The sequence below is a fragment of the Phyllobates terribilis genome, unplaced genomic scaffold (assembly GCF_046119375.1).
Source record: "Phyllobates terribilis strain yellow unplaced genomic scaffold, ASM4611937v1 Scaffold_11__3_contigs__length_659146591, whole genome shotgun sequence".
In the NCBI taxonomy this organism is placed as follows: Eukaryota; Metazoa; Chordata; class Amphibia; order Anura; family Dendrobatidae; genus Phyllobates; species Phyllobates terribilis.
This window is the reverse complement of record NW_027362771.1, coordinates 535,710,087-535,737,565: the sequence shown is the minus strand read 5'-3', so window position 1 is coordinate 535,737,565 and position 27,479 is coordinate 535,710,087. Positions and strand designations below refer to the sequence as shown.

Genomic DNA, 27,479 nt, shown 5'->3' with positions numbered 1-27,479 from the left:
CCAGAGGAGGCATGGGAGAAGGTGATGTGGTCAGATCAGTCCAAAATAGAACTTTTTGGTATCAACTCTGCTCGCCATATTTGGATGAAAAAGAAGGATGAGTACAACCCCAAGAACACCGTCCCAAACGGGAAGCATGGTAGGGGAAGCATCATACTTTGGGGGTGCTTTTCTGAAAAGAGAGCAGAACGACTGCTCCGTATTGAAGGGAGGATGGATGGAGTCATGTATCTCGAGATTTTGGCCAGCAACCTTCTTTCCTCAGTAAGAGTGACTCGCCCCCTGGGCCGTGGAGCACTCGGATCCGGGCAATTAGGGAAACGGTGGGAGTAGTAGTGGCAACCCGGTTCCGTGGCTCAGGGTGGTCAGGCCAGTGGTAGTCCGTTATGTGCTATTGATAATGTCCGACTACGTCACCCGTGGATTTGCGGTCATTAGGTACCGCCGCTGCAAGGCAGACCGCTGGGGCTGATGAGGTGTGCAGCTGGGATGGTGTGACTCCCCACGGGAAGAGTGCGGCCCCAGGGCAGTGTAGTGGATGGTGGGAGTGAAGGTGGTGAGAGTCCCAGTACCGGTAGTGCTGGAGGCGCGAAGGAGCACACAGACAATAGGTTGCAGTCCAGGGTCTTTACTGAAACAGGTAAACTGACCCATAAACAGTCCCAGCTAGGAGGGGACCTGGATGTCTGAGAGCAACGGGGAAATTGGCCCTGGTCAGGGTGAGGGTGTAGGCCTACCGTGCTTTCTGCGCTCCTTCTGGCTATCTCCTCCTGATAGGGTAACAGCCCACGTTTCCGAGCTTTCCGTGTATTCTCGCCTGTATGGCCTGCGACGTGGGTTCCTTTCTGCTCCCAGCCTTGTACGGCTTTACTGGTCCCTTCGGTTGTGGCAGGGCCTCCAGGCTTCTTAGGCCAAGGAATATACAGTCCCTTGCGGACTGGTTCTCTGCTGGGGGATGTGGAATCCTTCCAGCCTCAGACACCAAAGTCTGGTAAGGTCAGTCTCTGATTTGCCAAGACAGGCTCTCTTCGCCTCTCGTCTCTGGCTGGTGGCTCTCCTACTGCCACACTTCCTCTTAGGTGCAATCAACTTTCTGTCCCTGCTCCACTCTGGGACACGTCTCAGTGCTGAGACAGGCCATCCAGTTCTCTCTAACCCTGTCCCCAGCACCAGCTTTTATAGGGGCAGCCTGCTCCCCCTACTGGCCTGAGACAGGAGGCATTGCATGCTAATGTTCCCCTGACCAGAGAACCTCCCCCCTGCTCTCAGACACAGCTTTAATACATTTTGTGGCATCCAGGCCAGGGTGACACATTCCCCCCTAGTGAAATTTAGTACTCCGGGACTAAACAGTAAACAAAGACAATATGCATAACAATAAAACATTAATAGACAGACGACGCACAAATTGAGTTCTTAAGGTCACAGTGTGGCCTGTGACCGGGTGTCCATATCACCAATACAACGGGGAGCCTTAACCAGGTGGGGGTCTGTCCTACCCCAAGTCCTTCACAGTCTTAGTTCATTCCTGGGTTAGGCTCCGAACGCAGTCCATACAAGGTCCCGGTTATAAAAAGTCCATAACCTGTGAGTCCTTACGGTAGCTGCAAGAAACTGAAACACACTATTAATAATCATGCAGGTAACTTGGCAAACATTTCAACATTTGGCAACAGGGTTATTTACAATTTAGTGCATCCTATATTCTCCAGCGAGCGGGTATCTGTCCCTTTGTGCTTCTGGTTGACCTCCTTAACCCACTGTCTGGTGGTGGACTGACCTGGCTTTCCCCACTAGCGTTAGGGGTACAGCTACCAGCTGGGTGTACAGGTAGGGCAGGCAGCTGTCTGCGGGTCCTTTGGCTTACCGCAGGCATGGCAGGCTCACTGTCAGCAGAGGGTTGACTCTCCTGGGCTGCTGGTACAGGCTCTTCTGCCTCTGGAACCGCTTGCTCCTCTTCACCTTCTGGCTCTGGTGTTGGTTGTTGCTGTGCCGGTTGCAGGAAATGCAGGACAGGTACCATTATGGCATCATTTATGCGAGTCCAGGACTGAGGGAACTCTCCGAGAACGGTGCTGATCATTTCTTCCTTGTCCTCTGCGGGTTCAAGGTCACTCTGATCCTCTTCTGCACTACGGAGTTGCTCGGGGCACCTTTTGAGGTGGTCTCTGGAGACGGTGCTAGTGGTTTCTCCTCCGTCCTTGGTGATCACGCGCACCTTCGGGTTGTCGTGGTCAGACTGCAGTACGGTGTAGGGTTCCCTTTCCCACTGGTCGTCCAACTTATGTAGCCTTCTTTTTCGCTTTAGGACTTGCTCACCAGGTTCTAGGGGACCAGCAGGGGCGTGTTGATTGAAGAGTTTTTCTTGCCTCTCTCTCACCTGGGCCAGGCTCTTCTCCACACTCTCCTGTACCTTCTTGTACTGCAGTTGCCTTTCCGTATCCCAGTCCGCATCCGGGGAGGTGTCCTCAGGTATTAGGACTCCCATCTCCAGGTCTACGGGCAGCTTACCTGGTCTAGCTCGCATCAGGTAAGCCGGGGTGCAGTTTGTAGCATTCACCAGGATATTGTTGTATAGGTCTATCAGGTCCGGCAGTTTTTCTGGCCACAGGCTGCGCTCCTCCAGGGGCAACGTCTTTAGGAGATCAATGACTATGTTGTTCATCTTCTCACACATCCCGTTGGTTTAGGGGTGGTAAGGCGTTGTACGAATCTTCTTACAGCCATAGAGGTTGCAGAACTCCTGGAAGATTTCAGCCTCGAACGCTGGACCCTGGTCTGTCAGGACCTGTTCCGGATACCCTTGTGGCCGGCAGAAGTATTGCTGGAAGGCTCTGGCCGCTGTTTGGGCTGTCAAGTCCTTTACCGGGACCACCACTAGAAAACGGGAATAGTGGTCCACGATTGTCAGGGCATAGATGTATCCTGACCGGCTGGAAGCCAATTTGACATGGTCCAGAGCTACCAGCTCAAGAGGCTGCGTGGTGACGATGGGCCTCAAGGGTGTCTTCTGGCTGGCACGGTCCTTCCTCCTTAGGTGACAAGGGCCACAGTCTCTGCACCATTTTTCTACAGCTCCTCTCATGCCGACCCAAAAGAACCTTCCTCTTAGCAGGAACTCCAGTTTCTTCCAACTGAAGTGTCCCGCTCTGTCATGGTAAGCCCCCAGGACCATAGCTGCATCCCGCCTTGGGACCACGACTTGCCAGGTCAGCTCGTGCGTCCGGTGGTTAACAATACTTCTGCACAACTTGCCTTCGTAGAGGAACAGCTTGCTCTTCTCCTTCCATAGCTGCTTGGCTTCCTCTGGGGCATCTGGATCTAAGCGGGCGTCTTCCCGGGTCAGCAGATCTTTCACCAGGCGGACTGCAGGGTCACTATCTTAGGTCTCGGCCCAGCTGTGGTGAGGTAGGGGATTGATCATCACAGTTGATAGATCCTCCTCCTTCACGCGGTGAGAGTATTGAGCGGCTCCATACCGGTGAAACGCGGGGAGTTCTACCTCCTCCAGCTCTTCTGGGTCTTCGTCACCTTCAGGTAAGTGAGGCATTCTTGATAGGGCGTCCGCGTTGGCATTGGTTTTGCCGGCCCGGTACTTGATCATGAAGTCATAGTTGGAGAGACGGGCCATCCACCGCTGTTCTAGGGCACCCAGTCTTGCATTGTCCAGGTGTGTCAACGGGTTGTTGTCCGTGTACACTGTGAACTTTGCGGAGGCCAGGTAATGCATGAAGCGTTCCGTCACGGCCCACACCACCGCCAAGAATTCTAGCTTGAAGGAGCTGTAATTCTCCGGGTTCCTCTCGGTGGGCCTCAGCTTCCGGCTGGCGTATGCGATCACCCGTTCTCTGCCCTGTTGGTTTTGGGACAGTACGGCTCCCAGTCCCACATTACTGGCATCTGTGTGGAGAATGAAAGGCTGGCCAAAATCAGGGTAGGCCAGGATCTTGTCCCCTGTGAGGGCCATCTTTAGCTGGCGGAAGGACTCCTCTTCCGGTTTATCCCACTTGAAGGGCGGCTTTTGGCTCCTGGACTTAGACTGTCCAATCAGGAGGTCCTGCATAGGAGCTGCCATCTTGGTGAACCCGGGGATGAACCTTCGGTAGTAGCCTACCAACCCGAGAAACTGTCTCACCTCTTTGATGTTCGAGGGGCTTGGCCAGCTCTTGATTGCCGTGACCTTGTCAAGGTCGGGGGCCACTCCTTCCGCACTTACCACGTGCCCTAGGTACTGGACCTTTGGTTTCAGCAGGTGACACTTCGATGGTTTCACCTTCAGGCCGTAGCCTGCCAGGGCTTCGAACACCTCGGCCAGGTGCTTTAGATGGTCCTCGTAGGTTTTCGAATAGACGATCACGTCGTCCAGGTAAAGGAGGACCGTCTCGAAGTTTCGGTGCCCTAGACAGCATTCCATCAGCCGCTGGAAGGTCCCTGGTGCGTTGCAGAGCCCGAAGGGCATGCAGTTGAATTCGCTCAGTCCCATCGGGGTGGTGAAGGCGGTCTTCTCCTTGTCAGCCTCTGCCACAGGAACCTGCCAGTACCCGCTAGTAAGGTCCAAAGTAGAAAAGAAGTTAGCAGATTTTAGTGCGGCTAAAGACTCCTCTATTCTAGGCAGCGGATATGCGTCTTTGTGGGTGATACGGTTGATTTGTCTATAGTCCACGCACATTCTCATGGTGCCGTCTTTCTTTTTTACCAGAACCAGGGGGGCTGCCCAGGGGCTACAGCTATCTCTAATGACCCCAACTTCTTTCATTTCCCGCAGCATACCCTTGGCGTTCTGATAATGTGCAGGGGGTACAGGCCTGTGTCTCTCTTTTATTGGTGGGTGGCTCCCTGTGGGGATGTGGTGTTCTATCCCCTTTACTCTGCCGAAGTCTAGCGGGTGCTTACTAAAGACTCTCTCGTACTCCTGTACCACCCGGTAGACTCCTTGTTTTTGGGGCAGGGGAGTGGAGTCAGCACCCACATGGAGTTTCTGGCACCAGTCCTCCTTTTGTTTCTGGGAGCCATTACCCTCCGCCTGAGGAGATGGAGGCAAGGGTTCCACGGCCCTGATAGCTTTGTGTTCGACCACAAACATCTTGGCGAGTGTAGCGTACCTGGGTAAGTGTACCTCCCTCTCCCCAATGTTGAGGATGCGGACGGGCACCCGCCCATGACGGACATCAACCACCCCCCGGGCTGTCAAAATGGTGGGCCTGCTGTCTGAGTACACGGGTTCTACCATGGCTTGGTAGTCTCTACCTCTCAACCCGATTGCAGTCCGACACCAGATCATCATTTCACTTTTGGGAGGCATGGAAACGGGGAATGGGTCACTCAGTCTTACGCTACCGATCTCACCACCAGACAGTTCTACCTGCTGCCGTCTCATCAGGGCTTTTATCTCCTTGTTGAGGACTCTCTGTTGGCTGGAACTAGCATTCACCGCCACCTGTTGTAGAATTACAATTACCTCTGAAAGACAATTTTCAATTACATTAGTACCCACAGTTATTTTAGGGTGACTTTCACGTCGGTCAATGTCCACAATAATCACTCCCTGTGCCGGCAGTTCAACTTTACCAATCTTAATGGTCATCTCCTTGAACCCCATCTGCGGCACGGGTAAGCCATTACTGGCGATGATGCTCAAATTACTGTCTGGATACCGTGTGATATCAGCATCAGTCCAATACTGCTTAAAAAGTACATAAGGGATAGTGGTTACTTGCGACCCAGTATCCAGCAAGGCACTCATGGGGATACCGTCCAGCACCACGGGTAAAACCGGGCGCCCCCCAACGTACTTATCACGCCAATTATAAGGGCCTGGTGATCTTATGCCTGGGGGTTGGCCCTCTGCCCCAGGTTGGACCCGTTTAAATTACAGTACCTGGAAATGTGCCCGGGCTGGTTGCATCGACGGCAAATGGGCTGTCCATCCTCTGCGTAGCGGTCTGTGGGCCTCCCTCGGACGCCACGGGACATCCTCCGGACTTGAAGCCAGCTCGATGGGTCTTGCCGGGTCCACTTGCAACGCCTGAACGGTCCTGGTCAACGCCGCGACGCTCCTGGTCAGCTCTTGGACTTGGTGGTGCAGGTCTTTCGACGGGGCTTGGTTCAGGGCCTGTGCATCAGCCTCCACGGAGTCCATAGAGGAGGGCGCCGCCTCCTGGTGGTAGGTGAGAGCAGGGCGCCGGGGGTTTATAGCGCCACTGGTTGCAGATTCACGGAGCACCCTTATGGCCCTGTCCTTAAATTGGGCAAAGGTCAGGTCGGGGTTCTGAAAGAACATGAGGCGCAGTTGGGCCCTGTGGGCGCTACACAGCAGACCTTCTATGAATTGTTCTGTTAGCAGCTTATCCGTTTCCTGCACACTGCCAGGGTCAGTTTGTTGAATAGCCCTCAAGGCTTCCTGCAGATTTAGGGCATAGTCTCTGATGCTGTCCTGTGCCCGCTGCTTACATCCATAGAACCTCATTTTAATCTCAACGGAGGTATGTGTGTCAAAGGTACCCCGCAACCGGGCCAGAATACCCTTCACAGTTCTTTTCTCCTCAGTGGGCCATGATTTTACCTCCCTTTGGGCTGCGCCAGTTAACTGCCCTGTTAGTATGCTGACCTTCTGTTCCTCTGTCAGGTGGTAGACTTGGAACAAACTGTACAGCCTTTCCTTAAAGTCAGTTAGGGCATGGGGCTCCCCTGAGTATTTGGGCAGCCAGGCCGCTCCAGGGATGTAGGGCAGGGAAAAGGGCATCACCGCTGCTGCAGCTGCGTTGGTGGTAGTGGGCGCCTCTGTGTCCGACATCTTCCTCCCCCCTAGTTAAGCGAGGCCTACCTTCCGACGATCCTCTTCTGTAGGCCGCGGCTCCGCTGCTGCTGCTCTGGACGAGGACCTTGCGTCGCGTCCTGATGACGTCAGCGTCGCTCTCTCTCCCTTCCAGGACCTTGCGCAGCGTCGGTGCGTGGGGCGGAGCTTCGGATCTCGCGCGGTTTTGACGTCCACGCCCCTCTTCTTCCCGCGCGGCGTCCTGAAGATGGCGTCCGATGGCGGGAAGCAGCTGCGGATGGCGGGAAGACGGCGGGAAACGGTCCAAGATGGCGTCTGATGGCGGGAATCGGCTCCGGATGGCGGGAAACGACTACGGACGGCGGGAAACTTCGCCACAGGTAAGTTACAAAAGTCTTTTTCAGGCACGCAGTACCCGGTGGTTGCGGGCACAAAATCCTGCCGACTACGCCAAAGCTGACTCGCCCCCTGGGCCGTGGGGCACTCAGATCCGGGCAATTAGGGAAACGGCGGGAGTAGTAGTGGCAACCCGGTTCCGTGGCTCAGGGTGGTCAGGCCAGTGGTAGTCCGTTATGTGCTATTGATAATGTCCGACTACGCCACCCGTGGATTTGCGGTCATTAGGTACCACCGCTGCAAGGCAGACCGCTGGGGCTGATGAGGTGTGCAGCTGGGATGGTGTGACTCCCCACGGGAAGAGTGCGGCCCCAGGGCAGTGTAGTGGATGGTGGGAGTGATGGTGGTGAGAGTCCCAGTACCGATAGTGCTGGAGGCGCGAAGGAGCACACAGACAATAGGTTGCAGTCCAGGGTCTTTACTGAAACAGGTAAACTGACCCATAAACAGTCCCAGCTAGGAGGGGACCTGGATGTCTGAGAGCAACGGGGAAATTGGCCCTGGTCAGGGTGAGGGTGTAGGCCTACCGTGCTTTCTGCGCTCCTTCTGGCTATCTCCTCCTGATAGGGTAGCAGCCCACGTTTCCGAGCTTTCCGTGTATTCTCGCCTGTATGGCCTGCGACGTGGGTTCCTTTCTGCTCCCAGCCTTGTACGGCTTTACTGGTCCCTTCGGTTGTGGCAGGGCCTCCAGGCTTCTTAGGCCAAGGAATATACAGTCCCTTGCGGACTGGTTCTCTGCTGGGGGATGTGGAATCCTTCCAGCCTCAGACACCAAAGTCTGGTAAGGTCAGTCTCTGATTTGCCAAGACAGGCTCTCTTCGCCTCTCGTCTCTGGCTGGTGGCTCTCCTACTGCCACACTTCCTCTTAGGTGCAATCAACTTTCTGTCCCTGCTCCACTCTGGGACACGTCTCAGTGCTGAGACAGGCCATCCAGTTCTCTCTAACCCTGTCCCCAGCACCAGCTTTTATAGGGGCAGCCTGCTCCCCCTACTGGCCTGAGACAGGAGGCATTGCATGCTAATGTTCCCCTGACCAGAGAACCTCCCCCCTGCTCTCAGACACAGCTTTAATACATTTTGTGGCATCCAGGCCAGGGTGACACAAGAGCATTGAAGATGGGTCATGGCTGGGTCTTTCAGCATGACAATGACCCAAAACACACAACCAGGGCAACTAAGGAGTGGTTCCGTATGAAGCATTACAAGGTCCTGGAGTCACCTAGTCAGTCTCCAGACCTGAACCCAATAGAAAATCTTTGGAGGGAGCTGAAACTCAATGTTCCCCAGTGAAAGCCCCGTAACCTGAAAGATCTGGGGAAGATTTGTATGGAGGAGTGAGCCAAAATCCCTGCTGCAGGGTGTGCAAACTTGGTCAAGAACTACAGAAAACTTCTGACCTATGTAATCGCAAATAGATGTTTCTGTACTAAATATTAAGTTCTGCTTTTCTATTGTATCAAATACTTATTTTATGCAATAAAATGCAATTTAAGTATGTAAAAATCATACAATGTGATTTTCTGGATTTTTTTTAAGATTCTGTGTCTCACAGTTGAAGTGTACCTAGTACCGACGATAAAACTTACAGACCTCTCCATTTTTTGTAGGTGGGGAAACTTGCAAAATTGGCAGTGTATCAAATACTTATTTTCCCCACTGTATATACAAGAATGCTCGACTTGGTCAAGCACTCTAATGTTCTTTATGAGAGAGCTACTGCCAGACATCTATGGCAGAGGCTTATCGCTGGGCAAAAGAAAGGATCGGCAGCCCAAATTCAGTAATGCCAGATCCTTATATACCCCAACATGTCGGTGGAGAGTCGGGAGGCCCCCACATACATTGGACTGTTGACAATACTAGTCTAATGTGTTTGAGGGCCTTAAAATTTATATTATATAAATAGGATTAGTAAATGTGATCCATCGTTTTCATCTCCCGGTGTGTTTTTGGCAATATTTCTTGAGATTGATAAGAAACTAAGGACCTACATTTATAATTTGTCTAGCAAGGGCTCCAGGGTTGCAGAAGCGCCCCACCCTGGTGACTTTTGTGGTGGGCCAAAAAACATCTCTACAACATAAAGCGTTATCAGTATTATAAAAGGTACATAGTAGGTATTGTCCCATTGCAGCTTTAGATGAAGACCAGAAGAGAGGTTCCACCTAGCTACAAAGGTGATTGTGCCTAAGAAACCTGAGAATTCAGTGATTATAAAATAAAATAAAAAAATCACAAAGTAAGTTGATGCACAGTACCGAGACACTCTCCACCTGGGTAAGTGATGCTTGTCTTGTCCTTCGCATTGTAGAACTTTTGGTCACATACACAGTAGTAGCCGACGTTTGCCTCCTCACAGGAGGAATGAGTGGGACACTGATTCTGAGATTGATTACATTGAAGAAAATGGATCGCTTTACCGGGCACAAACACAATTCCTACAGTAAGGAGAAATCAACAACATGTTATCTATAAAACTAGATGAAGTATACGGTATATACAGTAATGTCAGTCTTTAAAATATAATTTCCAAATAATATCCTCAACCTCTATATTACTATTATCCATACATCCCTATAATTATGCACTAACTCTATATTACCTGTAATAGGATCAGGGAAAAATGGTTTCTGGTGTGTATATTCCCCCTAGGTTCTTGTCATATTCGGTGTATATAAACCAGTCAGGCTGATTGGGATTAAGGTGGCCGATTCACTAAAGCTTTTTTGCCAGATTTCTGGAGATATAAAGGTTTGGAAAGTCGCACTTTTTACGCAAATGTGAGGTTGTGCTAAAATTTGGGACTTTTGGCAAATTCATGCTATTTTTGCACCAGCTCTGACAAAGTGGGCGGAGATGGGGCGGGGCGTGGCGAACCCCCTTCGTCAAATTCATGATAAGTGGAGGCGTTCTCTACACCACATATCGTACTCCTGCAGTAGCTGGAGTAAGATTTATGGTGAGGTTCATACAGCAATGTACGCCACTATGCACCTCGCCTAATTCATTAAAAGGCATGAGTGTCACAGTTCTAAGTGTAAAAGGATCATTAAAATGATCTCTGTACTGTCCCCTCATATATTTATACATTGTAGTCAGATTGCCGCTAAGCCTCAGTTTTTCCAAACTGAATAACCCCAAGTTTAATAACCTGTCTTGGTATTGCAGGTCACCCATTCCCTTAACAATCTTGGTCGCTCTTCTCTACACCCGCTCTAGTTCAGCTATGTCTTTCTTATACACCGGAGACCAGAACTGTACACAGTATTCTAAGTGTGGTCGCACTAGTCACTTGTATAGAGGTAAAATTATGTTCTCCTCGTGAACATCTATGCCTCTTTTAATGCATCCCATTATTTTATTTGCATGCCTTGGCAGCAGCTGCCTGACACTGGCCACTAAAATTGAGTTTGCAATTTAGTACATAATTATACATTTTATTTTCTCTGCCCAAGTGCATAACCTCACATTTATCTACATTAAACTTCAATTTCCCTTTCTCAGCCCAAGCCTCCAGCTTACGTAAATCCTTGTGTAATATTAAATTGTCATCCTATGTGTTAATTACCTTGCAGATTTTAGTATCATCTGCAAATATTGCAATTCTACTCTGTATGCCCCCAACAAGGTCATTAATAAATGTGTTAGAAAGAAGAGGGCTGAACACTGACCCCTGTGGAATCCCACTCTTGGGTGAGGTTTTGTCTTTCTTAGGAAAATGTCTATGTGGGCAGAATTATTGAGCAACTCTTGGTGTGCAAAATAATTATGTAACTAAATGAAAAACATAAATTTTCCATCTCAATTATTTACTTTCTTCTGTTATAGTGAGAATAATAACCAAACAACTGAAAGCATTCAAATCTAAATTTTTGACATGTAAAATGTAATATCTGTGACCGATATAGCCCCCCTTCTTATCAATAACAGTCATAAGCCTTCCATTCATGGAGCCTGTCAGTTTCCTTATCTGTTGACAATCAACTTTTTTGGGCCACAACCTCCCAGTCACAGCTCAGAGAGGTGAACTTTTCGGTTTTACTTCACCGTAAATTTCCTTTTTAAGAAGGGCCCACAAGTTCCTAATAGGGTTTAGGTCAGGCGAGGAATCTGCGATGTCATTATTCTTTCATCTTTAAGGCCTTTAGTAGCAGACAAGCAGTGGACACTTTCATTCTTCGACGTAGCACTGTCCTGCATAGAAATCATGGTTTTCTTGAAATATTAAGACTTTTTGACTTTTTCCTGTACCACTACTTGAAGAAAGCGTCTTCTAAAAGCAGGTAGTAGGTTTGAGAGATGATTTTGAGTCCACCTTCAACCTAAAAAGGTCCAACTAGCTCATCTTTAATAATACAAGCCCATAGCAGTGGTGTGTGAGTCGAATTGAGGTCTGTGCCCATTACTGATCCAGCCAGTGGCCCATCCATCTGGTCCATCAAGAGTTAATCTCCTCTGATCAGTCCACAAAACCTTTGAAAAATTTGTCTTGAAGTATTTTTTGGCCCAGTCTTGACATTTCCGCTTTTGTGTCTTGCTCAGTGGTGGTCGGGTTTCAGCCTCCTTACATTGGCCATGTCTCTGAGCACTAAACACCTTGTTCTTCTGGACACTCCAGGGAGGTTGCAGCTCTGGAATATGACAGCACTTGAGGATAATGGAATCCTGGTCACTTCATGTTTGATTCCTCTCAAATCCTTTGCAGTTAATGTGCTTCTTTTTATTCTCAACACTTTTTTTTCAACCTTGTTGACTATTTGCAACAAAACCTTTGATGGTTCTGTGATCACGTCCCAATATCTTAGCAATCTCAAAAGAGCTGCATCCCTCTGTAAGACTGGTAACAATTTTTTAATTTTCAGGGTCAGGTACATCTGTTTTTTTGGCTTCTTTTTTCCCAAGGAAAACAAGCTGTCTAATAATTCTGGTGATGTATTTCTGTACTGATGGTGGTTCGGGTGATTTATTCCTGTTCTGTAGATGGTTCTGGTGATGGATTCCTGTACTGATGGTGGTTCTGGTGATGCTGTATTTCTGTATTGATGGTGGTTCTGGTGATGTAATCCTGTACAGATGGTGGTTCTGTTGATGCTGTATTTTTGTACTGATGGTAGTTCTAATGATGTATTCCTGTACTGATCATGGTTCTACTGCTGTTTTCATATATTGTTATTGGTTTTGTATTAGGTTAACTGACAAGTTATGCTATTAAAATATTGGGCTGTCTGACAAGTTAAGGATTGCTACATCTGTATTTATGTTAGGTCTATTCATTGTAAATTTAAGCCCTTTAGAATGCCAAATTGTAACAACGTTTTTAATATGCGCACTGTCAGGAATCAGCTCTGCATTTAAGTAGCCACAGAACACCTACTCAAGCTGTTTAAGCTGTGTATAAGTGGGGTGGAGGCGTCCCCAAACTGAATTTTTGCACCGGGTTCCAGAAAAACCTTAATTAGCCTCTAACATCACTATAATTATACAATGCCTCCATGTTACAACTACATTACTACAGTTATACTCTGCCTCTATATTATCTCTACATTACTTTAATCATACACTGCTATAATTTTATCCCCTGTATCATTGTAATCACACACTACTTCTATTTTACTTCCCATATCACTATAATCATATACCGATTCTAGATTATCCCCGATATCACTATAATCATAATCTCAGCAACAAGATAAACCAGTTCACCAGGTATAAATGCACATTTTCTCAGGCATGTACCATGCTCCTGGGAATCATAACATGTACATATTAACAGGTGGCTAGATTCATTTTTGCAACCATTCGTATTCAAGATACAACAAGACACTAAAGATGTCCTGCGCAATATTCATGATATGAGATAGCATCGCGGCTGTACTTGGTTGAGCCTTGACGTCACCTCTCTTTATACATCCATCCTGCAGAATATAGTGGTCAGGGTTATTAAATTTCATTTGGATCTTTATAGCTTTGGTTCAGAGGACTCAAAGGAATTTATTTTGCAGGTGTTTTTTATGTCTAAGTTATTTTTTTTATTTAATAACTACTATTTGCAACCAAGGGGCACCTAGGGGATAAAATGCTCACCTTCTTTAGCTAATCTTAACATGGCAGTGTGGAAGGAAAGGAACATTTACGCACTATACAATCTTTTTTTGTAGAAGTATATAGTGGTATGGTGGATACATTGATGATTTGTTACTTATCTGGTGCAGGGATGTATCTGACATAAGCCTGTTCATAACCCTCTATATTATTTTTTTTATTATTTTGATTTGCATCCCGAAAGCAATATTAAACTATAGGGATACATAGCATTCATGAAACAAACAGTGCTCAAGTAGGATTCCAATCCGTGGTACAATATAACAAAGACAGCTTGGCACTCAATTGTAAATTCTGAATAAAGTGTTTTTTGCAGCACTACAATAGTGCAATAGTACACATATGATATTTTGGTCTTGACAAAAAGATGCTATGGATAGTCTTTCCCTCATTGCTCCATACTCAATCCGTATGTCTAAGGAAGGTGTTTTTGTTAAAACCAAAACGTCACAAATATACTCTCTTTAACTGCAAAAAATGAAAACACTTTATTCAGCATTTACAATTGAGAATCAAATTCTCTTCATTATAGTGAATGCAAAATGAAGTCACTTTATAAGTAATCTTGTTTTAAAATGTTATATAATATTTCATCTGCAGAGTGTTTATGAATCCTTTATCTAGCTCATATGCAAGTTGCCTCTTCAAAGAGGAAGAGAACTTGAACTCTATTGCCAACTATTGGAGGCAGAAATCCTAAAAGTCAATATCAACCTTTTAATGAGCCTTGCCATATACATTTCTCAAAAAAATAAAGGGAACACTCAAATAACACATCCTAGATCTGAATGAATGAAATATTCTCATTGAATACTTTGTTCTGTACAAAGTTGAATGTGCTAACAACAAAATCACACAAAAATCATCAATGGAAATCAAATTTATTAACCAATGGAGGCCTGGATTTGGAGTCACCCCCAAAATTAAAGTGGAAAAACACACTACAGGCTGATCCAACTTTGATGTAATGTCCTTAAAACAAGCCAAAATGAGGCTCAGTATTGTGTGTGGCCTCCACGTGCCTGTATGACCTCCCTACAACGCCTGGGCATGCTCCTGATGAGGTTGCGGATGGTCTCCTGTGGGATCTCCTCCCAGACCTGGACTAAAGCATCCGCCAAGTCCTGGACAGTCTGTGGTGCAACGTGACGTGACGTTGGTAGATGGAGCGAGACATGATGTCCCAGATGTGCTCAATCGGATTCAGGTCTGGGGAACGGACGGGCCAGTCCATAGCTTCAATGCCTTCATCTTGCAGGAACTGCTGACACACTCCAGCCACATGAGGTCTGGCATTGTCCTGCATTAGGAGGAACCCAGGGCCAACCGCACCAGCATATGGTCTCACAAGGGGTCTGAGACATAGAGAACAAGGGCACCAGGCTCTCAGGGAGTACTGATCCCTTTTCTTTTTCATAATTCAATATATTTTAATGGGGCTCTGAATAATAAACATAGAAGAAAAATCAATCCACCAAAAACTTGACATTTTTAGACATTTTCCTGACTTTCATATAGAGCCCACATAATGGCCATTACCTAACACTGCTACTTCATTTAAATGCCCCTGACACATCATACAGTATATACGTATTCAGCATCTCTGTATTACACAGTACACAACCAGCCACCATATAACTTTCTCCCACACGTCCAAATGATTCCCCCTGCAACTTACCTCTGACTGGACAGCAGCTCAAGATGAAGCAGAGACCTGTGGAAGAAATAATCTGTTACATATAGCCATGTCTAGAGAAGCAAGCTTGAGGTACTGTGCTATAGAGCAGTGATTTTCAACCAGTGTTCCGCGGCACACTAGTGTGCCGCGACACATGGTCGGGTGTGCCGCGGGGAAAGTTCCTCAAACTATGGTGCCCCCTGTGTTTTGTTTCCCGGCAATGCGCTCGATGCGCAGTCACGCCTTCTTACAATGTAGGAGACGTGTACAATAACACATGCGCAAGCTTTGAACCTCGCGCGACTTAATGACGTCACCGAGGCCGGCGCGTCATCCTGAGAGTGGAGAGACTCTCGCATTTGCCCGCCGCCAAGGTAATGCCCGCCAATAATGCTGACTATATGTGCTTTTGCCTGAGTATATGAACTGTTGGCAGAATACTCAGCATATGAGCTGGTACTTTTAGTACTCCAGCAGTATACTGCATATAACAATGAGAAATGTAAAATGAGAAATACTATAGTCATGAGGCTGGAGTACTACAAGTATCAGCTCATATGCTGAGTATATGAGCTGGCACTTGTACTCTGGCCTCATGGCCATAGTACTTCTCATTGTACCCCTTTATATTGCAGTATATGAGCCACATAATAATCAGCACCATATACTGTGGCGCTGTACAGTGCACATCACCACAGTATATGATGCTGATAATCATGTGCTCATATACGTGGGACTGTATTTATGAGGTTACATGGGATTGAATATATGAGGGGGTTATCCTTTTTTATTTCACTTTTTTAAAATAAATAATTTATTGAAAGGACCTCTGCCAGGCATATTTCACTCTTGAGGGCTAAAAAAGTAGCTCTTGTGGTGGTAAGAAGCTGATTTAAAACCCCCAAGAGTGAACTCCGTGAGAGTTGTATGTGACGCGCCCCCTGGGCCAGTGTTGTTGGGGATACCCGGAGCCGGATCAGATGGGGGTTGTAGTCTCCGAGTGGCTGTGACCCGGTCCGTGCCCAGGGTGTCAAGCTCAGTGTGTGGCAGTCCTTACTGATGTTACTAAAGTTCTTTATGTCGACTACGCCACCCGTTGAATTGCGGTCACTTCGGCCGCCGCTGCAGCAGGGTCCACTGAGGCTGATGGTGTTTGTGCAGCTTAGGTAGTATAACCCCCAACGGGAGGGGTATAGCCTCAGGGGGTCAGGTGCAGAGGATGGTGGTTGTGGAAGTGCAGGGAAGATGGTAATGAGAGTCAGAGTCGGGTTGTGCAGTTCAGGGTTCTTTACTTACTGCTGTTCTTGTACTGGTCACTCCGGCCTTGAGTGACCACCCGAGCCGTGCTGCGTCCACCAGGTCCTGGACTCGGCCAACCCCCAAGTAGTTCTGGAGCGTGGTTCTGAGCTCCCTTTCTGTCCTGTCCTCGTCTCTGGCCTTCCCCACCAGGGATCCACCTATGTCCGGCTCCCTCGGGCCTCTTGTTGGCGAACCCTTGCCTCTGGGTTCCCTGACCCTATGCGTGGTCTGCCTTCCGGGTGGATTTGGTGGGTGGCCGTGGCAGATGCTGCCCACGGCCTCCGGTCTCTGGCTGAGGTATGCTGTAGCCCCCACCAGTTTGGGATCCGGTACCCTGTTGCCAACTCTTCACCCTGTGGTTGTATTTGGGCTCTCAGAGTTCCTTCTTTCTCCCCCTCTGGGTCTTTCAAACTCCTCTCTCACTCTTGGCCTTGGGGCTGCTCTGCTCCTCTGCTTTCCTCCACTGCTCTGCAAAAGACTGACAGACTGACCAGCCTTCTACAAAAGACTCCTCTGCAAAGACTGATGTCTCACTGACTGACCCTGATCTAAGATGGTGCCCACCTTATATACTCCCTCTATGTGTGAGCTCAGGTGACCAGCACCCAATGAGCTCCTAGCACTACCCAGACTGCTCCCCCTATCTGCCCCTACACTACTGGGATGTTCCACCCCCCTCCCACTCCAGCCAGGAACAGACACTGTTGTACCTGCACATTTCTCCAGTGGGAGTACCATCGGTCTGTTCCTCGGAAATGGGATGTGTGTAGTGCATGCAGCTAACTGAGCTCAGTTCCACACTCCATCCTTACCCGGGAGTGGAATATCACACCTCTGGCTTGAGGTGTAATACCCCTGTAGCAGCCGAATCCTCAGGGTGCTACATATGTATGGAATAATAAATGATATTAGTACCGTTCTTCAGCAGTCATGTCCTGCTTGAATTGACTCTAGTGGCGTAGCACTTGGCAGCCGGCTCTATTCTACTTATAGAGAAAGCTGAGTGCTACGTCACTAGTGTCAATTCAAGCAGGAAATGCAGACCGTAGTAATATAAGTTATTATCACACACATACAGCTCTCGCAAAGTTCACTCTTGGGGGGTTTAAATCAGCTTCTTGTCACCACGAGAGCTGCTTTTTAAGCCCTCAGGAATGAAATATGCCTAGCAGAGGTCCTTTAAGTGTGGCAGATAATGTAATACTCTTCTATTTTAGTGTGTGGCTGCGCACACTATCTCAGCAGTGATGGAGAAGTATTTGAGAATGGAAAAGGCAAATGCCGAACAGGACCCTGGACACAATTCTAACCGAAATGAAGGCCCTAGTATGAGAGTTCGACAAAAGAAAAAAGACAAGACGGTGAGCTCAAGGCAATACAGTGAAAGCTATCTTTCATTTGGATTTACTTCCACTGGGGATGCGACAGCACCAACACCACTGTGCTTGGTGTGTGGTGAGAAGCTTTCCAATAGTGCTATGGTGCCAAGCAAACTTAAACGCCATCTCCAAACGAAACACCCTTCCGTTCAAAATAAACCGATGGAGTATTTTGTACGCTTACGTACAAACAATGAGAAAGGGGCAACTTTTTTGAGAAAAAGCACAAAGGTTAAATGAGAGAGCCCTCAAAGCTAGCTACCTTGTTGCTGAACTCATAGCTAAATGAAAAAAGTCCCACACTGTGGCAGAAACATTAATACTACCAGCTTGTAAAGCTATTGTAAATGAGATGCTTGGCCCTGAAGCAGCTAAAGAGATAGCTAAAGTGCCTCTCTCTGATAACACAATTGCCAGAAGGATTGATGACTTGTCTGCGGACATTGAAACTGTTGTTTTGGAAAAGGTGCGCATCAGTAAGAAATTTGCCTTGCAACTTGATGAGTCGACGGATATCAGTGGACATTGTCAGTTGTTGGCCAATGTGCGTTTTGTGGATGGTGAAGCCATTAGAGAAAACTTCCTATTTTGCAAGACACTGACAGAAAAATCAACAGGAGAGGCAATGTTCCAAGTCACATCGGAATATCTTGATAAAAGTGGACTTACATGGGAAAACTGCACAGGTGTCTGCACTGATGGAGCCGCAGCCATGGTCGGGCGCATCAAAGGCTTTGTAAGTAGGGTTAAAGAAAGAAACCCAGATGTTCTTGCTACCCACTGTTTCTTGCACCGTGAGGCCCTTGTTGCAAAGACCTTACCAGCAGATCTAGCTCCTGTGTTGGATGATGTTGTGCGCATAGTGAACTTTGTGAAGACGCGACCTTTGAGATGTCGCTTATTTGCGTCTTTGTGTACAGAAATGGGAGCGGAACATAAAATCGTATTGCTCCACACGGAGGTCAGTTGGCTGTCACGCGGCAAAGTGCTGGCCCGTGTGTATGAGTTGCAAGAGGAACTTAAAATATTTCTTACAAACGAGAGGTCCGATTATTCAAAGCTGCTTGCAAGTGATGAGTGGTGTGCAAAGCTGGCATACCTGGCTGATATATTTCAATATCTGAATGAACTAAACACACGGATGCAAGGTCGAAATGAAAACCTGCTTACAAGCACTGATAAAATGAACGGATTAAGTTTAAAGGTGCAGCTCTGGCAACAACATGTGCAGGGTGGCAACCTTCAGATGTTCCCACTCACCAAGAAACTGCATGATGACAATACTGCTGCAATGTGCGAAGCGATTGGCAGACATTTGAAAACTCTTGAGGAGAAGTTATAGTTCTATTTCTCTTCAGCCTTCACAGAATGCCTTGACTGGGTTAGGGACCCATACAGCTCATTATCCGTTGCTGGAAAGGACATGACTTTAAAGGAGCAAGAGGAACTCGTTGAACTGAAGCAAGATCGCGGTTTAAAGCTAAAGTTTGCTGATCTTCCTTTGGACAGTTTTTGGTTATCTGTTGCCAAGGAGTTCCCCATTCTGGCCAACAAAGCTATTTTGACATTGCTCCCATTTTCAACCACATATCTATGTGAGCTGGACTTCTCAAGCTTGACTGCGATAAAAACTAAAAACAGGGAGAAACTGAGAACTGTTGAGGAAGAGCTTCGTGTGTGTCTTTCCACCATTCCTGCCAGGATATCCCTTTTGTGTTTATCGAAACAGGCCCAGGTTTCACACTGAGTGAGTAAAATAAATTTAGAATCTATATTATTAACTATATGTATAATATGACTGTTTTAGTGTCATTTTGTGCTATTTTGGTTGGTGGTGTGCCCCAGGATTTTCTAAGTATAAAAAGTGTGCTGCGGCTCAAAAAAGGTTGAAAATCACTGCTATAGAGGCCATATTATGGCCATAGCCTCCAGACTCCTTGTGTTTATGCTAAACCAAACTGAAATCACCGTATGAGTCAAGGTGGTACATATATGTGTACTGAAACCTGCCTTAGCGTGACAGACATTACATATGTATTAATGAGAATACAGATGGATGTAAAAAGTCTACAAATCCCTGTTAAAATACCATGTCATGTAAAAAAATCATACAAAGAAGAATCATTTCAGAACTTTTTTCACCATTAAAGTCACCCATAATCTGTACAAATCAGTTGAAAAACAAACTAAAATCATTTTGATGGAGAAAATAAAAATAGCAAAGCTAAAATAAAGTGGTTGCACAAGTGTGAACACTGTCTTATAATTGGGGATGTGGTCTTCAGAATTATCCAGTTATAATTAAAGTCATGTTATATAGTAGTCAGTGCATCGCTGTCATCATTTACACTGATTTTGATTAACTTCATATCAAGTTTAGCTGTTCTGGTAGGATTTACCTGACATTTTCTTAGTGGCATTTTACAGCAAAAACCATAAACAGCTTAAAACACAGCAAAAGGATCTCATTGTTGAAAGTTATCAGTCAGGAGAAGGGTACAAAAAAAATTCCATGGCATTAAACATACCATGGAACACTAAAAAGATGTCATCAAGAAGTGGCTTAAATTTGGGGCAACAATGACATTACCTAGAATTGATATTCCTCAAAATTTGAGGAAATGACAAGAAGAAAATTGGCCCAGGAGGCTGCCAAGAGGCCCACAGCAAGATTAAAGGAGCTGCAGGAATTTCTTATTGTGTACTGCATGTGATAACAATCTGTATTCTTCACATGTCTGGACTGTGGAGTACAGTGACAAGATAGAAGCATTTTCTTGCAAATAAAATCATACAAGCCTGGCTATATTTTTCCAAAACCTACATCAAGTCTGCTAAAAGTATGTTGGAAAGCTTGCTATGGTCTGATGAGACCAAGGTTGAACTTTTAATTCCAAAAAAGTATGTTTGGCTCAACGCCAACACTGCACATCACCAAGAGAACACCATACCCACAATGAAGCAGGGTGGAGGCAACATTATGCTTTGTGGCTGTTTTTCGGCAGCTGGAACTGAGGCTTTAGATGAGGTGGAGAGCATTATGAACAGTTCCAAATATCAGTAAATTTTCCATCAAAACCTTCAGGCTTCTGCTAAAAAACTGAAAAGGAATTTCACCTTTCAGCACGACAATAACCCTAAGCACACCTCCAAATCAACAGAAGAATGGCTTCACCAAGAGAAGATTAAAGTTTGAGAATGGTTCAGCCAAAGCCCAGTCCTGAATGCAATTGAGAATCTATGGATGACCTGTAGAGGACGCTGTACACAGGAAATGTCCTTGCAATCTGACAGACGTGAAGCACAACTGCAAGGAAGAGTGGGAAAAGATTGCTAATTCTAGATGTGCCATGCTGATAGAATCCTACCCAAAAAGTTCAAAAGGGACTTCAGCGAATTATTAGTTTAAGGGTGTGCATATTTATGCAACCACATTATTTTAGATTTTTCTCTATTTCCACCAGAAAATATTTCAGTTATTTTTCAGTTGAAATGTAAAGATTATGGGTAATATTAAAGGTGGAAAAAGTTCTAAACTGATTCTTCTTGGTGTTAAGGGAGGGCAATAACCCTTCACGGTTGACCAAGTGAGTGTCAAATTATTAAATTATTATGTTGATTGCAATCCACAGGAAACCAAACGGAAACAATGTTCTGTATTGGGAGGACTCAAAGAATCTCTGATCCCGTTTATTTTGCTTAGCATTTTATATTGTTTTGAGTATATCAAATAGCCAATCAACTCTACAGCCATACTACAATACTATTGGCTAACTGATGTTAGTACAATTATTACGGAAAACACATATATGGTCATATTATCATTGTTAGTTTGAAGCACTATGGAAATTTTACAAGGTCAAACCTGGCCTAAACAAGTTAGATAACAGTGTCTGACAAAATGTTCTCTTGAGAAAAAGTTAGTGTGAGAGAAGTTCTATGGGAAGAGAAAGAAAGAATGTATGTTATGCAAGAAGTGATAATAACATGATTTTAAAGCGAGTAGACAAAATGGAGTTGCTCTAGCATGAGTATCAATATGTCCTTTACATTGGTATGATTTTTTTTATACATATCTATTTATTTTACTCGCTTATAAATAAATGATGCATAACAAAAACCTTTAACAGGTGTTTGTGCAGACTTGTCATATCCACTTTATATGAACCCTATTCACACACAGCAGGGGAAATATGGGAGGAGCTTCTGTAGTTATTCAATACAACAACGTGGGAAAATAATACTACTAAATCCTTTTTATACCCAGGTGCATAAAAATGCAAATATAACCAGATGGTCGCTAGACAAAAGTGAGTCTTGCAAGAAATGTTTTGCTTCTTAAAAAAAAAGAAAAGAAAAAGATATATGGCCTTTTAATGTGTGGCACCCCAGGGGTCTGGTTGCCACAGTGATAGAAATATTACGTCTGGGAGCAAGTGGGAGGTTTCCTGGTCAGGAGCCCTTGAACATGCAACACCTCCTGTCCCAGGCCAGATAGGGGAGGAACCTGCCCTATATAAACTGGATCTCGGGCGGGGTTAGTGAGAGTCAGAGTCTAGGAGTCAGGAAAGACACAGGGAAAGCTACAGCTAGGAGCTCTGTAGGAGCAGGAGCTGAAGACCAGGGGCTGGAGCTAAGGAAAGCTCGCCCTGGCAGAAAAATCTAAGAACCGGACAACGGAGTCGGAGGCTGTGGGAACCTCCAAGTTCAGCAGCAGAAACCAGCCGGCAGGGGATTCCAGGTCCTCTGGCCATAGAAGCCCGGAGGCTCAGTCACGAGCAAGGGACCAGCACCGCCATGGAGGAGCGGACGCTATCAGGAGGCCCCAAGTCACCAGCCATACGGGTGAGCACCACACGGTACACTCAGGGACGTGGGCTACTTCCACTCGCTTACGGCAAGGTAGCCAGGAAGAGTGCAGACAGACGAGGAGGCCTACAACTCCACCTGGCCAGGGGAGCTCCTGCTTGCTCACAGACTGACCAGGCCCCTTACGCTAGCCAGTACTCCCGGGAGGGTCTGCCTTAATATCATCAGTAAAGACCCTGAACTGCACTGCAAAGACTCTGAGTCGTTCCTGCTTTCTCACCGCATACAGCACTACTAGTACTGGGACGCCCGTGCACCATCACTGCCATCATCCACATTCCCTGCCCTGAGGCTATACTCTTCCCGTGGGGAGTTATCTCATCTTTTGCTGCGCACACCACACCAGCCTCAGCGGACTGCCTCACAGCGGCGGTACACCCTGACCGCAATCCACGGGTGGCGTAGTCGGACAATTAACCTAAAACCCATAAAAGACTGCCACTGGTTTGACCACCCTGAGCCACGGGACCGGGTCGTCGCCACGGAGACTACAACCCCCAGAGACCCGGCTCCGGGTATCCCACACATGTGCACACACGGCTCAGGGGGCGCGTCAAATGCCATAGGATAAAGTCTTTCTATTCCGGTTCTCCTCACTTTTCGTGTACTGGACAGTCACAAGTCAGTATATTCCCCAGGGCCTTGGAATGCCCTGGGACTGAGAGTTCAGATTTAGGCTGAGGTCACATATACATTACCATATCTACGGGATTTGTATCTCACGAACTTCAAATATGGCAGTAGTAGATTTCATTGGGACCATGAACCCTGATTTACATGGTGTCCACATGAAAAAAAAAATCATAGTGTGCCTAATTGAATGTCATTTATTGTGCCCAATTTTTTCTAGATACTTTTTGCTTTTGGTGAAACCTCCACTTGAGATTTTGAACCCTTCAGACGTAGGCTTCTTTAGAGCCTTTTACAAGCCCATACTGTGATCAGAAGTTTTTTTAAAGGACAGGTCTACATATACATGAGGATTAATGTAAAACATCAACCAATATCAGCATTCACACAGCTGCATGTTTTTACGCTTTTGCTCATCCAGGTGCAAAAGTTAAAAATTAAAAGTCACACAACAACGCACAAGAATGGAATCAATCACAAGTCCTTATTAAAAGGTAAAGGGGCCCAGGGCCATTCCAGGACTCTCCAAACCAGTAAGCTCTGCAAGGACAAGTGGCTAATACTCACTGATCCCAATAAAACTTATCCGTGCCCAAATAACTGCTTGTACTGCAGCCCAAGCATCCCCCTTGGTAGAGCCAGGATCTCAAGAGCAGACCTAGATCACCAGGAGGGAAACCTCAACCAAAAATCCATCCACTGACAGAGAACCTCTTGACATATTTTCATTACACATCTCCAAAACAGGAATTGTTTAGTATTGTAACCACATTTAGAAACATTTCTACCAAGTTCCATACAGATGTTTCAGATTTGTTATCCCTCATTAGTGCAAAATAGAAAAACCATAACCTCAAAAAATTAGGGATGGTGGGCAGTCAGACAAGCTAATCAGTAAGGGTATAATGATGGGAAGTTTGGGCTCATTCCAAATCATTATGATATTACTGTGTATATTCTAAGGAATATATTTTAGCTCTAGTCGGAACTGGTGTTTACAAATGTTTCATTTATGTACTTAATGATCAAGCACTAGGATCGTACAAAAGGATATATTTGTAATTTTGGAAATACATAAGTCATTGTAGGTGACCCCCTGTCCCCATGTCCAGATCTCCTACGTTTGTATTTGTCTCCATCATTTTTGGGAAGAAAATGTAGAAATCCAGCTACTCACCATAGAACAGGAGTCTTCTCGAGCTCTGCATTATGACCAGAGATAAAGAGAAGTGAGAGAGATAATAGAGAAATGTTCTCTGCACCCATATCCACCCATGTGATAACTACTGTTACATTGTACTTCCTTCCGAAAAAAAAAAGTAGTGACTCATAATTAAAAGAAATGTTATTTTTTGTGAAAGTCCAGATCTGCTACTTGGCCAAGGCAAGGGTTAAGTGGTGGTGGGCAGCTGCCTATTGGTCAAATTATAGTGAATGTCACAATGTACAGTCTTTTAAGCAATCAGCGGGGGTCTCTCAGGACACACAACCCCACTCATATACAGTCCTGTGCAAAAGTTTTAGGTAGGTGTTGAAAACATGCTGCAAAAAATGCTTTAAAAAAATGAACAAGTAATAAGTTATTTTTTATTAATTAACAAAATGCAAAGTGAATGAACAAAAGAGAAATCTAAATTAAATTATTATTTCATGTGTACCCCTTTTGCTTTCAAAACAGCATCAAAGCATCAAATCTTCTACTTATACTTGTCACTTCTACACAGTTTTTGAAGGAACTCAACATCGAGGTTGTGTAATATGGCGCGGGAAGGTAGCAGTGGTCGAGGTACTCTGTTGCGCCCCGGCACATTACATGAAGGTGGGGATCCTGGCTGGGCCTGTGGACTTGTGCTGTGAGGTCGTTATGCCTTTGCAGGCCGCATCTAAGCGGTGGCGCTGGTTTGCCTGGACCAGATGTTTCACAGTTCAATGATGGAGACCGCCATTCAAGAATAAACTTTACTGAACGGGGATTTAGTAGGGGATATATACAGTGGCATGTAAAAGTTTGGGCACCCCCTGGTCAAAATTACTGTTATTGTGAACAGTTAAGCAAATTAAAGATGAAATGATCTCTAAAAGACCTAAAGTTACATTTCCATTGTATTTTAGGCAAAAAAATTAAAATATTTTCATCTTTTACATTTTAAAACTTACAAAAAGGAAAACGGTCCGATGCAAAAATTTGGCCACCCCGCATGGTTAGTACCTAGTAGCACCCCCTTTTTGCAAGTATAACAGCTTGTAAATGCTTTTTGTAGCCAGACAAGAGTCTTTCAATTCTTGTTTGAGAGATTTTCATCCATTCTTCCTTGGAAAATTCTTTCAGTTCAGTGAGATTCCTGGGTCGTCTTGCCTGAACTGCTATTTTGAGATCTAGCCACGGATTTTCAATGATGTTCAGTTCAGGGGATTGTGAGGGCCATTGTAAAACCTTCAGCTTGCGCCTTTAGAGATAGTCTATTGTGGATTTTGACACGTGTTTATGATTATTATCCATTTGTAGAAGCCATCTACTCTTCAACATCAGCTTTCTTACAGATGGTGTTATGTTTGCATCAAGAATTTGTTGAAATTTCACTGAATCCATTTTTCTCTTTACCCATGAAATTTTCCCCGTGCTATTGGCTGCAACACAACCCTAAAACATGATTGATCCATCCCCATGCTTAATGGTTGGTAAGATGTTCTTTTCCTGAAATTCTGTGCCCTTTTTTCTCCTCACATATCATTTGACCACTGTGGCCAAAAAGTTCTATTTTAACCTCATCGGTCCACAGGACTTGTTTCCAAAATGCATCAGGCTTGTTTAGATGTTCTTTTGCATACTTCTGATGCTGAATTTTACGGTGATGATGCCGGAGAGGTTTTTCTGTGATGAAGGCCATATTTGTGCAGGTATCTCTGAACAGTAGAACAATGTACCACAACTCCACAACTCCAACCACAACTACCACAAATCTTTCTGAGGTATTTTACAGTCAAGCAGGGGTTCTGATTTGCACCTCTAGCAATCCTACGAGCAGCTCTCACTGAAAATTTGCTTGATCTTCCAGATCTTATCTTCACCTCCAGTGTTCCTGTTAATTTCTTAATTACATTTCAAACTGAGGAAAGGGCAACTTGAAAAGTTTTTCTATCTTCTTATAGCCTTCTCCTGCTTTGTGGGCCTCTACCATTTTCATTTTCAGAGTGCTAGTGTCAGAAGTGACAGATAGTTGCCCTGCAGTTGGTTGCAGGAGATCTCTATGTTTGGCATTACAGACATCTTCTTAGAGGCTGTCTCTAGGACCCAGCGGCTACCTTCCTCTGGCTAATTAAGACCCTGGTCTGGGTGTATAAATACCTGCTGTGTGTCAGAGGGAGGTGCTGGCGATATTCATTACTCCTTGTGAAGGCTTGAGCAAGAGCAGTACTTCTTCCTCTCTGGTGCTTGAGGACGTGTGCGCATTTGTCTGGAGTCGTCTAAAGCTAAGCAATTTTCCCTTCTTTGTTCCCCCTTGTTGCCTTTAGTGTTCAGTGGGGATCGACTAGTTCTCATCCCCTTTCTTCCCTAGCCAGGGCCAAACGTCAGGGAAAGACAGGGCGAGGTATGCTGCAGCGATTGGTGAAGAACCAATGTAGGGACGTTAGGGGAGACAGGGTGATATTCTATCAGCCTAGGAGGTCTCCGCTCCCCCCTTTCCTTAGAGTCTGGACTTCCTTCCCTCTTCCCTTTGTGTTGCACTAAGTCTTTCCCACACCTTGCGTGACAGCTAGGCAGCTGCTTAGAAGAAACCATTAGTGCTATTTTTTTGTCACAAGGCTAGAGGAGGCTAAGTTTTTATAAAGCTGGGAAATTTGCATCACCTGGCCTTTCCTAATGATGATAGTGAACAAGCCATAACCCTAACAGGCTAATTAAGGTCTGAAACCTTCGTCAAAGTTATCTGAGCACACAAATCTTCAAGGGTGCCCAAACTGTTGCATCAGCCCATTTTCCTTCCTGTAATTTTTTAAATAAAAAAATGACAGTATATATATTTTTTTGCCTAAAATACAAAGGAAATGTGTTATCTTTAACTTTAGGCCTTGCAGAGTTCATTTCATCCTCAACTTGCTTAACATTTCACATTAACAGTAATTTTGACCAGATGTGTCCAAACATTTACATGCCACTTTACTAGGTTGTCAGGGAAAAAATTAAAATCAATAAGTCATCTCCATAAGGAGACAAATCTGACAATCCAAACCCCTTTTGGAATTAAGACCTCACACCTTCTCTGCCAGATTTCTAAAACTCAACATGGATAAAACAGAGTTCATCATCTTTCCACCCTCTCATTCATATCCCCCATCTGAACTATCCATC

General features: G+C 45.8%; 1 protein-coding gene across 5 annotated transcripts in view; it reads right to left on the bottom strand.

Annotated features, from left to right (window-relative positions):
• The window catches only part of LOC141166797 (adhesion G protein-coupled receptor E3-like), a 94,753-nt gene extending 70,315 nt beyond the window's left edge, over positions 1-24,438 (bottom strand). For 3 of the 5 annotated variants that reach the window (XM_073653832.1, XM_073653835.1, XM_073653837.1), the window contains exons 1-3: positions 24,306-24,422; positions 14,952-14,987; positions 9,430-9,609 (exon numbers count right to left, since the gene is read on the bottom strand). In XM_073653832.1, the coding sequence (XP_073509933.1) occupies positions 9,430-9,609; positions 14,952-14,987; positions 24,306-24,336 (247 nt within the window). In that variant the 5' untranslated portion in view covers positions 24,337-24,422. Of the gene's footprint in view, positions 1-9,429; positions 9,610-14,951; positions 14,988-24,305 lie in introns of all 5 variants that reach the window. The other 2 variants (XM_073653834.1, XM_073653836.1) reach the window with 2 other exon arrangements.
• Between the last annotated feature and the right edge of the window lie 3,041 nt (positions 24,439-27,479).